The sequence below is a fragment of the Aythya marila genome (genome assembly GCF_965140915.1).
Source record: "Aythya marila genome assembly, chromosome: 1".
NCBI classification, from domain to species: Eukaryota; Metazoa; Chordata; class Aves; order Anseriformes; family Anatidae; genus Aythya; species Aythya marila.
Window position 1 is genome coordinate 88,549,310 of NC_139042.1, and position 14,164 is coordinate 88,563,473.

The following is a 14,164-nucleotide window of genomic DNA, read 5'->3' on the forward strand; positions in this document are numbered from 1 at the left end:
GATGGCTGTTGGACCCAAATTCCTCTCTAGGAACCCCAATTCTGGGGGGTAATATTGCTTCTCTGTGCTCCTAGGATTGTCTGCATCCATCAATTGCCTCTTGTCTTCTCAGTCAATCTGGAGAGCCTTCAGACAATGGATATGCTTTTGTTTTACATGCGAATAACATACAGTGGGACACCATTCCCAAATTAGTGCTTCTAGGTGGTGCAGTGATAATGACATAGTAACAGCAGTGCTACCACTACTGTTATCATTATTATGGAGAACCAGGATCACACATTCCAACTGCTACTGTTCAAGCAATTCTTAAGCTGGATTTCCAAAATGACTTGGTTATTCTGTTTTTCCTAGAGAAATGAGATAGGAGCTATGGGAAAGAACAGATATTGAAAAAGGGTTTTGTAAGTTCAGCTGCATTTCAGGTTTGGCCCAGTGATTTGGAGTTTGCCTCTCATTTAAATTTGCCCATGAGAAAAATTGGAAATAAAACAGCTGGAGTCCTGTCTTCTTTCTTAACTTTCTATTTCAGCTGTTGGCATTTCCCTTGCCCTCTCGCATCACTTTTCTTCTTTGTTTTTCTCCATTTCAGCTTTGACTTCTCATTGAGAAAACATCATGCAAATTTTTACAACATTGTACAGCCCCTTGACCAGCTCCAGCAGCTGAATGAAGGAGGCTGGCAATATGTGCACCTAATGCCAAGGCTATTTTTACTTCCCCAACATCTGTTCGCTGTCAATAGATATTGCTACTATTGCGGTGTAATACAAATATCTCAGTGCTGTTTCTCTGGTCACGGAGAAGTATTTTTTATGGTAGAAACACAGGGATTAAAAGTCAAATAGAGTTGAACGTGTACAAAAAAGGACCTATGAGGCCAGGAGGGCATTACGGACGGTGTAAAAATAGCTGAAAGCGGAGCACGCAGAGGCGATTGCAGCTCGCAGAGCCCGCAGCAGCTGCTGCAGCAACTCCTGCCTTCCCAACGGGGAAGTGCCCGGGGGGCTGCTATCTGCAGGCTCGCAGCGGTTTGCAGCCTCATGCTTCCTGGAGGCCATGACAACTTCACAGAAAACACACGTTTCGAGAGGGGTGACATAACCCTAACTGCCCGGTGCTGTTTTGTAAGAAAACTGCTGTTACGTGGCAGTGCTTTTAAGACTGCACGGGGAGGAGGGGGGGGGGGTTTATATTTTGTTATATGGTGACAGGGACCGCTCTCTCCCACCTCAGCTCCCCGCGGGGAGCTTTGTCAAGGGGGGATAGGGGCCGAGCCCCAAGGGGGGCCCCGTGGCTGGCGGCAGGGCCCTGTGCAGGGCCGCTGAGGCGAAATGCCGGCCCCACGGCCCCGCCGCCATCCCCTGCCCGCCCGAGGCGCGCCCCCTGCCGGCGGCCGGGCGGGAAACCGCGGCGTGAGGCGGGCGGCGGGCCCGTGAGGGTTAGTTTAGAAATTACTGTCCTAAAATGCTCAACTCAAACACAAACACTACTTAGCTCTAAGGATCCGTGAGGTCTTTACATGTCTCTGAAGACATTTAGTTATAAGCTAACAAACAGCCTCGCTTGAAACCCTGCAGTAGGTTTCACGTGCCATTTGCTCAGACTAGTTCCTAAGGGGGTTGCAAAAATGTTGATGCTTGTTTCTGATTCAACAGGAGCTGTTCAGAAATTATTCTGATCATAGCCAGTAAGAGAATCTGCTGAACAGAAAGAAGTTTGAGTTTCTTGCAGGTAAACAGTCCAACTTGCCACCTTAGGGGCAAGATAGGGGATTTTAATGGTTTTTGATTCTGAGCTGTGTGGTGTCCACATTGTGAACCTACCTAGCATGGATTACAAACTTTGTGATCAAGTTTCAGACACAGTAAAAAAAAAAAAAATCATTTATTTAAAATCATGTCACTACAAAACTTGGCTGTCTTTCCTTCATGCACTGGTGCTATCTGGCCCAGTAAGCATGTCTGTCTGCTTGACTCTAACTGTAACTACCAGTGAGGTGTGCTACTGTAACCCTGATTCTTGTTTTCAAGTAATTTTAGGTCAGGCTGTGGAATAGGAGTTACGTGAAAGCTTGTAGTTGTCACTCTAGCACCATTTTGTTCCCTTTTTAAAAACCTTTTATGTAAGAAACAAACCTGCTGTCACAGTATTCTTCCTGTGTTTAAAAACAAATGCTCCAAACAGATGAGCTAAAAGCTCCTGTTACTCAATAGTAACTTAGACATACCAGAGTAGAAAAATCTTCAGCGGTGTTAGACTGCTGCCTTTCTTCTTTCATGGGGGAAACAGAGGAACTGTCACATCTACAAGCCAAGGCACGCGGCCCCCTCACCTTGCATAGGCTCCACGGGCTACAGCAGCTCAAGTGCAATGTAAATCCCACTACATAACTTTGGAGCCACTCTGCAGCTGGGTTTATCGCTGCATTCACAGAACATTGCATCTGAGCTGAGTCTCACCCAGGGACAGACTAGGGCTGGTATTGGTCTGGGAATGTCCTGCAGAGACACAAGCAGAACAGGTTCTTACATCCTGTTAGTAAGAACCCCTATTTGTTACCAATAACTCATCCCCATGATTGCAAGAACTAAGGAAAACATTGTACTGATAGAAAGCACTATTGAAATATTATTGCACTTTTTCATATTCTACAATCCAGAATTTTATCCTTGAAAACAAGCTGCTTGGAAAAATCTACTGGGAAAGCACTGGTGGTCAGAATTCATTTTGAGAGTTATATTACATATAAGTATTTGTTTGTACCACAGATGATGGGGGAACGGAAAGACAGAAAATTAGTTAAATTTGCTAGAGTATGATGCAGAATGCAAGTACTTTTCCCAGTGTTTCATAATACTCCTTCTGGACTAACAAAAACTGTAACTTGCGTCATAATGTCAAACAGTACAAGGAATCTGTATGATCAGAGAAGAGACGTGGGAAATGAATCCAAGTTTGGGAATTAGCCTTTGATTAGTCTTCTCTCTAAAACGCTCACAAAACTTGAATAAATTTCCCAAGTTCTCACTATTGTATAAAAGTGAAGGAAAGTAAGAGAAATACTGTTCTCAGTTGCTATTTGTATTGATCAAGCACACATGAGGCAAAAATACAACTAAGGCAAATCTTTATTTGTTTTTGGTAGAAAGAAAAATGAAGCAGTCTTACAGTTAAGCAGTATTTTCCAAGTTTTTTTCTCAGTGGAAACTTCACCAAGTCTCATTGAACTGATAGCCTTGCTCAGTGCATCGTATTTTCAAGAAAAGCAAAGACACCAAAAGAGTTATGAACAGCTATTTGGAATATTCCTTCTAACCATGGAACCCATTGAACAGGGATAACAACCACAACTATTTTTTACTTGTTCATATCTTACGCTGTATCAAACCTACCAAAGCTTGTTCCAGCTGCTACTCCACTTATATTTTCCACTTTGTGCAATCCCAAACATCAGTGAAACTCTGTCCCCATCCCTGGAAGTGTTCAAGGCCAGGTTGGATGGGGCTTTGGGCAACCTGGTCTAACAGAAGGCATCCCTGCCCATGGCAGGGGGCTGGAATTAGATGATCTTTACGGTCCCTTCCAACCCACACAATTCTATGATTTTTGTCAGTTTCACAATTCAGCTCTTAAAAGTCAGGATCTAGTTCAGAAATTGTTATCCTCACCTAAATAATGTTGAACTACTACGTACCTGAAGGTCAGTACAACATACATACACATCTTCACACTACACCTGCCTGTAAGGCAAAGGCAATGTTACGGTGCTTAGTTTCACTTGCACTTAGGTAAAAGCAGAATTCTATTCGACTGCAAAGCAAGAGATTTTGAACAGCATTGTAAATTACACCTACATGTTCCTTCTACTTGTACTAGCTATGTGTATACACAGTTTAAGCAATGGCATAGTTTTCAGTTTGTTCTTTGTACAGGACACTTGCTACATGTCCTCATAGTCAGTTATCAGAAAAACAAACAAAACTGTGTAATAGTGCTTTAATACTCATTTGTTAAAATTGCAGCCTTACAGTAGCTGTAGGTAGTCACCAGTCTCTTCCAAAGACATGCAGTAAGAAAGAAAACATTCTATCCTTAAGCAGCATCTGATAAAACAATGTAGCTGCCACTTAGTGGCAGCAATCATTTAGGCATTTTCGGTATTGATACATCTTTATCATATAACTTGTGCATTAATCAACAAAAAGGTAGGCCCCAATCCAGCAAATACTTGTGTGTGCAAATGCTTTCCTTCCATGTGGAATAGTTCAAGTTAAAACTCATCCAATGAGCAAAGTTAAGACCTTGCATAAATCTTTATAGGATGGGAAATCTTAGTGCTTAAAACTGAACTGTATTTTTTCATAGGATTAAGGTCCGATTCTAGACTCAGGGAATATAGGAGATACTCCTATAAAGGGCAGATATGTTGCTTCAAGATAAATGGTTTCAAAGGTAACAGGAGCCTCTACAAATGTGCGTGCCTTCTCTTTGAACAACTTACTCCTACTCGGAGAAACATGGGCCCAGTCTTACTGCCCCAGCTCCTGGCTACTCTTGCATTGCAGGAGGAATCAATAAAGTGCTTGTCACAAATTTGTACTCATGGAATAAAATCAGATACAAGTCCTTTCAGAATGCTTTAGGAAGTAATTATGAGTTCAGTGCTAATGTCTGACCCATGACATTCCCTGAACTGACAACAAATATGATCTTCATTCTGAAGGAAAACTAGAATTCTAGTTAGGCCCAGGTATATTGCACCTTTGCCCTAGTGAAGTCATCCTCTGCCTCAAGGGGAAAAGCTCTAACGGATCTAATTTCAATGTAGAAGCTCACACTTGACTGAAGTGCGATGCTTGTGCAATTTCAGAAGCACCAGCACCCAACATGACAGTTAGCTTTGTTTAACCAGACACGAAGCGCTGATACTGCTTACAGCACATGCACTCAGAGTTGTGTTCATAATTTGTTCCCAAATGCACCACAATCCCGAGAGGTCCTGCTTGCCCTTTGACCTTTTCTTTGATTAGATATTTTATGTTCCTCTTGAATAAAGTGTCTTTGATATTAGCTTTGATATAAATTCTATTGATCTTTGTGGCATCTTCTTATTAATATACTTCTGAATATTTAAATTATTAAACTTGCTTTCTCTATATATAAATATTTTTTTGCTTGATTTCAGATAATTAATCTATGAGAACTGGCTAAGACTATGCTCTCTGTAGAGAAGTTCCATTTGCTACAACTCCTCATAAAGAAAAAAACAAAAATATAACTGTCTGAAATATTTTGCCATGTGTTTGGAACTTTTTTTTTTTTTTTAAAGGCTTCGGTGTTGCTTGTTTTTATCTTCCAGTCAGCTACAGGATAATAGCAACAGCAAACACATTCACAATGCAGTTCATTGTTCGGTTTTCCCATCTCACTGTGCAAGTTCCTAAAAGAGATTATTACAAAAAAATAAAATAAAATAAAATAAAATAATTCCAGTCTCTTTATTATATTCATTTTACCTCTAAGTAATCTAAGTCAAATTAGTACAAATAATTCAGCTATGATTTAAGGTGATTACAACTATGTCATCATGGCTATAAGCAGACTAAATTCCTCAAAACATTTTCATTTACTTGGACATTGATTACTACCTAACGTGAACCTCAAAACAATTTGAGAGAACAAAACTATCTCAGTATCTCTTTTAAAAAGCTGGATTTGCAAAAATCCTTGAAAATCTGATATTGAAATTGTCAAGATAATCTCACAAAAAAATCAAGAGGAAAAGTCTGGATCCAATACATTCTAGTTTATTTACTTTCTTTATTTTTCCTCTTATTTCAATGTATATCAACTATCAACATATCTTGGCTTTACAAACCAAGAAAACATGAAGATTAAACTACTTGTTTACATAATTTCACTCAATGATTTTTGTTTTAACCGCAGTTGACTTTCTAATTCAATCTCTATTTTTAAGTTATATATTGGTATCCTCTTCTAAACGGACCATTCTGAGTCTATGACAGACAGAAGACTATTTTAATCTAATTTCCTCATGATACCTTGAACCTGGGAAAAATTCATTTAGAACTATTTTAGATACAGTGAAGAGCATCAAAAGCCTATAAACTACCTGATAGTTAGGCAGTTGAAACACACACTGTAGTTAAACTTTTTTTTTTAAACCAACTTCTGTTCTCCTTCAGAGTAGCACTGTCTGTTTACAGCAGTCAGATATGTTTAGGACTACATGCTTACATTTACCTTGAACATTTTTTTGCCTCTTCAACTGATCTACAATTACTGAAGAGATTTTTTTTTTTGGTTTGTTTCACAATGAAGGCATTTCTACATTTGCTTCGTACCATCTGCAAAGCAGTCACTCCTAATGCAAGCACTGATTGTTAACAAAACATTTCCCCTGGGATTGTAAACAAGGGTCTAGTTCTGGAAGCTACTGCTTCTGTAAACACTCTTCCAAAACATTCAGCCGAATTATTACAGTTGAGCAACAGGTAGCATTTCTTTTGCCACAACTTTTTCATCTGAGTGAGGAAGCTTACCATCAGTTGTGGTATCCCAGAAGCATGAGCTTGCTGTGTGTAGACCAGCTCCGCTTCTCTGCATCACTGCACAGGTTACTGAAAAATACAGTCACAAAATCAGGACTTTAAAGCAGAAGAGGTGAATTATTTACAATTTCAAGCTCACGCTATGATTTTAAATGACTGGCAGGCAGCATTCAGCTAAGTCAACACCTATTTTGACAATTTTGTCACTCCCAACGTTCTCCTCAAGAAATTGGTATTCATTTCGTGATTATCTTTACTCACATAAAGACAATAGCTTTAACAAAATGCTTCTTAATAGGATTATGCTTTTTATCTTTTAAACTATTTAGACATGGCTCATGTCAGGTGTGCCTCAGAACTGGATTGTATGTGCTGTCCTCACAGGTACAACAGAAGTCACACCTGATGAGAGTTGTTTCCCAAAATTACTTTTGTCTGTTCTCTGAAACCACGCTCCAGTGATAAAGCATTTCTAAACTGACCTCTAATTGTTGTAAAACCAATGACAGTCTGAATTCATGACTTTCAAAACCAAAACACAGGGCAAACTTTTGCTATTATATCAACACTCCAAAAAAGGACCAAAGCGTTTTGAACCTGCAATTATCTCAATTTCTCTTCTGTGGAAATGCATATAAAAATAATGGGACATGACAGAACTGAAAATCTTTTAAATGTCTGTATTTTTAAGAAGCTTAATCACATTAAAATTAACTGAAGATAAAGCAATTATTTCCTGAACTGATACCAAAATACTGATATAATTGTTCTGGGGTTGCTTAAGAGTCAGGGAAGACCATGTAACACCTTAGCATCTTCTGTGCTAAGCGTTAACAGCAACCTTAGCACAAATAAAACCGCTGTAGTTTTACCACAGTAATTACTAAAAATCTGTGTAACAGAAGCGTTCAAGTATCTGCTCTTTGTTTACAGGTTATGTTATTTATCTAATATAGCACTACATTGGAACAAACCTTTCCACAATTACTGACTGTGATTGTATGGGGATAAAAGTATGGTTACTTCTACTTACCAATGTACTTGTATGTTTTCCCAAGCTTTACCAAATGTGTCAGCGACTGTTCTACTATAGCTGCAGTCCACTGGTTGACTTTGTTGTGATTATAATCTGCCTTGCCTAAGACACTTTCTATGCACTGTAATAGAGAGAAAAAAAAAGTTACATTAAATATATGATACTTAAAAACGTAAAGGCTTAAAAGGCCTCACATAATCTGAGAATTTTATCTGGCAATTGGATTACTTTAAATCACTTCAGCTCATCACGTATCAGTTACTGAATGGGAAGTAAAATGAGACTTCTTGGAAAATTATTTTTAATATATATTTACTACATTATTATGTGGAGAAAAATGAGGCTCTGACTGAAAATTTTGTGTAGGAAAGACCTCAGCCATATGCTTTAAGTGCCAAGTTAAGCTACTGGATCCATTTACCGATGAAAATACCAACACATTCCACCGTTCTCAATGATTGCCTACTCCAGCTCGGCTTTCAGATGCTGCTGTAAGGGAAATTGTACTACCCTAATCAATAATGTCACTAGGGCAGGCCAACCTGTCTGAGTCTCTAAGCAATATACTTGCTTAAACTTAAAATGACCAAACAACAGAATACCTGCTCTATAAATGTAACTCTTAAATTTCATTCTTTACTCCTAAAGAAATTCAGAATTACATGCTGGTGGAAAATGAATTTCTCAATATGAAAGTGTGAAGAAATGTACATCTGTAATAGGTACATAAAATACAACTATGTTCTCCTTTGATTCGGTAGCATAAATCGTGTGCATTCACCACCCACTAACAGGCTGTGTACGAGATTTGTGCCTCAGATCCCACAAACCTCAATTAGTTCTGATCACATTGTATAAAGCTAGACAATGACTCAATGGAAACAAACACAGAACAGAAGGTAAGAGAGGGACAAGGATGCTTAGTGATCCCTTCAGGTATTTTGGTCTTTTCCAGAAACGTATCCAATGCTAGAACTCTCCAGCTCTGGTTAAGCCTTAAATCAGAGGTACAAACACTTGGCTTTACTCCCAGCATCAGATGTAAAAATAAAGAGAACCTGTCTGGCCTTTCAAGGCAGGGACAGTTATATAAGGGGTTGAACTGTCATTTACCTGACATCTAAGAGCTTGCTGTTGTGACCTGGAGCAGCTCTAGAAATACAGTCCTTTCCTTTCCTGACATGGCAGGTAGGAAAGGACCTGCAGGGCCCCTCTAGAAATTTCTTTATAAAAATGGTATTTCCCTGTAAAACCTGACAATCATCTCTATGCCAAGGGCTCTTCATTACTCACTTTCTAGTGAGTACCTGGCATTTATTTTGGACCATCAGGCTACTCATTCTCAGCCTGCTTTTTTCGTGTAAAAATATATATATATATATTTAAATTGATAGTGTAACAACCTCATGTAGTCCAACCTGTTGCTCAAGCCAAGGCTAAATTTCCAAATTTCAGCAGGTTGATGAGGCCTTGTCCAGTCACGTTTTTATAGTGTGTAAGGATGGAGACTTCACAAGCTCTCTGCATCCTGCCCTAGTGATTATCTACTCTCTAGCTGGATAAAGGAAAAAAAAAATATAATAAATTTCCCCATGCAACCTGTGGCTGTCGTCCCTTATCTTTCCAATGTAACGCAAATTGTTTCTCCCTTCTCTCTGCCACCTTCTCCCCACTAGGTAGTTGGGGATGGTAACTAGATGAAGCTTAAAGCAGTTCCAAATGAAGCTCTGTATAATTTGGTATTAATAGTAGTTTATGTTTTGTGTAAATTTGAATTTATCTGGTGTGGTTAATTGATAGTTTCTCTTTTCACTGTATTGCAAAGTAAGGGAAAGAGCCTCTTTGAAATCACACCATGTTGGTTAAATGGCTAACACCTACCTCCTTAACTATGTTGTGGGCCTCGTCAGCGTTGAAGATCATCTGTAACAGAAATTAATTATTTTTTATTTCTGACAGAGAAGTAAACACATGATGCAGTTTTAAAGCCCCACTTTTGCCCCAGCACTACACGCCTGTTATTTAGCGTTGTTTTGCCAGCGACCTTTGAATGGGTCCAAAAAGCCCGGTCCTCAGCGTGCCCACAAACCACTTGATTTTGCGCTTCCCACGGAGATTAAAGACCACCGCTGCCTATGCCATGTGTCAGGATATTCCCCAAAACAAGAACTTTTAGATGGCAAACCGGGCGAGGGCAGAAGCCTCAGGGCCAGAGCGGCCGTAATGGAGGCGGGCGGCTGCAGAGAGAGGAGAGGGGACCCCCGACAGGACGGCTCCAGCCCCCAGCCGGCACGGGCAGGGCCGAGCCGAAGCCCCAGCCCCGAGCCCCGGCAGCGGGGCCCCTACCTCGTCGTTGTGGGGGTGAAAGTCCTCCATGGCCCCGGCACAGGCGGCGGCTGTTCCGGCGGCGGCGGCTCCTCCGCGTCCTGCGCGGCTCCGCCTCGGCGGGGCGGTGCCGGCGGCGCCATGAGGCGGGCGGCGGGGGGCGCTGCGGGGCTGGCGGCATGGCGGGGCGGGGACGGGGCCTGAGGCGGCTGAGGGGATGCAGGGGCACTGCGTGGGCGAGTTGGAGCTGTGCTGCTCTGTCCTGCCCTCCTATGACATATCACGACATATCACGACATATCATGACATATCATGGCCTGCTCTGCCCTGCCCGGCTCTGTTCCCCGGCAGCCATACAGGGCGGCAGCACGCCTCAGCCTGGTGCCCTCACCATACAGGCGGTGAAATACTTGTTCGTAGCTCTAATATTATATATATTATATCCCCCTTGTGGTGAACATAAGGAGCTCGAGGCACAGGGCATGCAACAGAAGTTCATGCTGAGGAGCAATCGTGTTTTTATGCCCCCTTCCCTGTTTGGGGATCAGTGCAAAGTGTCTGACACAAAGCTGTCAGTACATTTTAGTAATGGTGACTTGCAATAAGCGGTTCTTCCACTTTATAATAAAGAAATACTCACTATAAAAACAGGTGTAAAGAAATAGGGTCTTCTCTCTCCCCATGAAGTTGCCTGGGGAACATGAAAGATGCCTACTATCAGTGCAGATTTTTCAAATTACGGGGGGTTTATTCTGTCATTCGGGGGGAAGCTTTTTGTTTTCTTATTGTCCCCTGTGATACGGTTCTCGTCTTTCCAAACCAGACTGAAGGTGAGATAGAAGGCCAAGGCTGCATCCTTTCTACTTTCAGTTTTAGTGGCATATATTTGGATAGATACGTGCATAAAAGAGTGCCTCTTGCTCAGCGTTAATTGTACACTAATTGGAAAAACTCTGAAACATGGCAGTACAGGGGGAAACAAAGCTGAACATTTTTATATTGCCTTGCTTTGAAAGTGGCTTTCACGTTTAATTTTTGCTAATGGGTATAATAGGATGAGAAGGCTGAACATGAAGAGTAAATCTCTTTAAAAGCAGATTTTTATGAACAAGCACACATGGATGTAATCATTGGAGAGAGGGGACATCAAAAAATCTCCTTCAGAATAAAGTATTTTCTGTGCTGACTTGCACAATATTTTCCTGGGCTTTCACAATATGCAGCTATTACAAGTAAAACAAAATATCTTTTTATGTGTTACTGGTTCAAAACTAGGGATAAAATTTTGTGTTTATTTTTTAAAAAATAAAAGCTAGTGGAAGCCCATGTTGTATTTGCACTGGCAACCAGGAGAAAAAGCTAACAACACTAAAAAGGACTTAGCCTTGGATCTTGTTCATTTTTTTATCTTCTGTATTTTCAGAAATCTTTGTATCTTTGACGTGCAGTACACTATCAAATGAAACCAGCTGCTAACCATTTTCAGCTCTCTTTAGAAATACTCAGAGAAATACCTTCTTCGTAACAATCATCTTGGCAGATTCCATGAAAAATCAGGTTCCTGAATGACCGATGTGTGTGTGCATGTTTGTGTTGATGTCCTAATGCAAAAAACAAAACAAAACAAAAAAAAAACAAAACAAGACCTGTTCTTCCCCTCTTCCCCCCCCCCTTTGCCATTTACAGAGAGGACAGCAGGAGATCTGTCAGGCTCAGCTCAATACCCAGGGAGCTATTAGGTTATAAAATGGCAGAACAAGTATTAATCCAGGAAGTGTTTACAAATAAACACCCAATGTCACCCCCAAACAGCCAACACAGATTTATCAAGAGTATATGTCAAACAATCTGATTTTAATCTTTGGGAGGACAAATGATTTAATGGATGAGGGGGAAGTAAATAGTAGGCATGTTATTTTGTAGTGAATGTGTCTTGTTATGCTCTCACAAGTAAATTTCACTTGAAGTAAGAATCTATCATCTAGGGAAAAGGTAACCCTAATGAAGGGTTATCAAAGTAAGAGAAATAAACACAAGAAGACCTTTTATTTTTTTGTTTCCCCTCCCCAAGAGCTAATCAGCATTAACAGCAATAACTGGAATCATGCAATAAAAATGATGCTTATGAAGGCTTTTTAATGACAGCATGTTGAAAGAAGTTACAAGCGTGTTGACTGACGGGATCAAAATTACGAATACTGAATAGGCTGGAGAAATCAACAAGAAGGAATCTCATAAAAAATAAAAAGTACTATCTAAAACCAACATCAAACGCACAGATGCAAAATGGGGACTAATTGGCTAGGCAGTAATGTTGCAGGAATTTCAGTAAATGGGAAGCAAAGTATGATGTTAGAAAAAAATAAATGCATTGAAGAATATCATGAAAGGCACAGAAGGCAATTATGTTGTTCTCGGTGTTTGCCAGGCATCAAATGTAATTCTCTGCCCAGTATGGTGTCAGGACAGAGACACAAAAACAGTTCCTCCTGAAGGCAGCAAGACTGAAAGGAAGCTTAGAAAATGTGATTTGTGGAGGAACTGCATTTGTTTCATATCTTTTCCCCAGTCTTTCTTGTAGGTGTCCCAGTGTGTAGCAATTTAGTGAAAAATGATTAACAGGCCAATATATGACAAAAGATAGGACAAGAAATAATGGGTTTCATTTGAACTAAGAGAATAAGAGAGGTTTTTGTTAAATATTAGAGGGGGGGGGGGGGGGGGGGGTAAATCCAAGTATGAGTAATAAAGCACTGAAGCAGACCTGGTTTTGGAATCACCTTCTCTGGATCAATAACACATTAGATAACATCTACCAGGCATCCAGCTAGCCTGCATTCTCCTTTAGAGAGCATTAAATCAGCTTTTGAGGTAGTTATAGGCTTACATTTCTTTAGCTTTCATAACAGTTGAGTGGTTATTTTCCTCTTCTTTCTTTTCTTCCTTTTTTTTTTTTTTCCTGAACCAATTCATTTTTCACCTAATATCAATTACCAAAAGCACCAATATTTTTCCTTTTCTTTTTTTCCTTGGGAATGACTAATGCTATTACTGATTTTACAAGAGTAATGCTAAATTGTAATAAGGAGCCGTACACTTCCTTTCAAGGGGAGTTACCTGATTATGTTGCTCAATTCTTTATTACACTGCTGCAAAATGAAAGCTGGAAAATGCAAATGGCTTGCAGTGTAATTAGTTCTGTGAACTGTGATAGGAAATGTGGAAAGTGCTGAAGGAGATGGCTCAGAAATGCAACCTGAAATTTGAAAGCACTGAAGCCTTTCATCCAAATGCTGAACAGAAGCTCTTAAAAGACTGGAAATAAACAGATCAGCTCAAGACATTTTTTGATTAAAAGCAAATATTTGAAGAAGATTTGGACTGCTGGAAAGAGGGCAGGCTGTGTAGGCTATGAAGATTCACCACTGCTTGTACAAAGGCAGTAAAAAATGTGAATACCCATACAGCTAAAATTGTATGGCTTCTCTCTCATTTCCAGCAAATTTTTCCTTCAGCTGTTGTAAACATCTTAAACCTTCATCTACCTTAAAACACTGATGTCAAAATCAGTTGAATACTGGTATTTAATTCTTCTGACTGAGTTCCTAAGCTACATGTGGCTGGATGCTGGAGGGAGAATCAGCATGTGCTGCTCTTGTTCTTGCTCTCTTCCTACGCATTCGCTACTCATTACTGCAGGAACTGAGCAGTGGATCAGATGGACGTTTGGCCTGATCTCTACAGCAGCTTTTATGTTGGCCAGATCATGGGTATTTGGTCCTAGCTGTAGTTTTAATGATTCACTTTCCTGATTTTTTTTATTTCCCTGAGAGCTGTTTTAATGATAGCTGCAAGTGACTTACTCGAACTCCTCCGGAGAGCTAAATGCCCACTCAACAATTGTTTAAAAAGTTCTCTGTGAATTGTCAGAGACATCACTATTTCCATAGCTACAAATGGTCTGTCAAGGCGGATTCTGTATTTTTGGAATCTTTGGGGTACTGGGAGATCATGTTGTGATCATGACTGAGAACATGAGTGCAGTGCAGAGCTTGGCGAGCTGCTTCATGCAGCACAGTAGCAACAACTGTGAAGGTGGAACTGCTGCTGCTGCATCAGCCTGCTGCTGGCTGCTGGTCAGCTCAGCTGCAGAGAGCATGGCATTTGCTGGCACAGCTGAGTTGCAAAGGCTCGAGTAGAGTGGCTGCATTGCAATCAGTTGCTGGCT

The 14,164-nt window shown here is 40.5% G+C and overlaps 1 protein-coding gene across 1 annotated transcript; it reads right to left on the reverse strand.

Moving 5' to 3' along the window:
• Window positions 1–3,113: 3,113 nt before the first annotated feature.
• Window positions 3,114–10,023, reverse strand: DYNLT3 (dynein light chain Tctex-type 3). The gene is made up of 5 exons (XM_082757358.1): window positions 9,958–10,023; window positions 9,493–9,534; window positions 7,609–7,732; window positions 6,567–6,644; window positions 3,114–5,443 (listed from the first exon to the last, which is right to left on the reverse strand). Exons 1-5 carry the CDS (start codon window positions 9,985–9,987, stop codon window positions 5,367–5,369), a joined length of 351 nt encoding a protein of 116 aa, XP_082613484.1. The 5' UTR covers window positions 9,988–10,023; the 3' UTR covers window positions 3,114–5,366.
• Window positions 10,024–14,164: the final 4,141 nt, after the last annotated feature.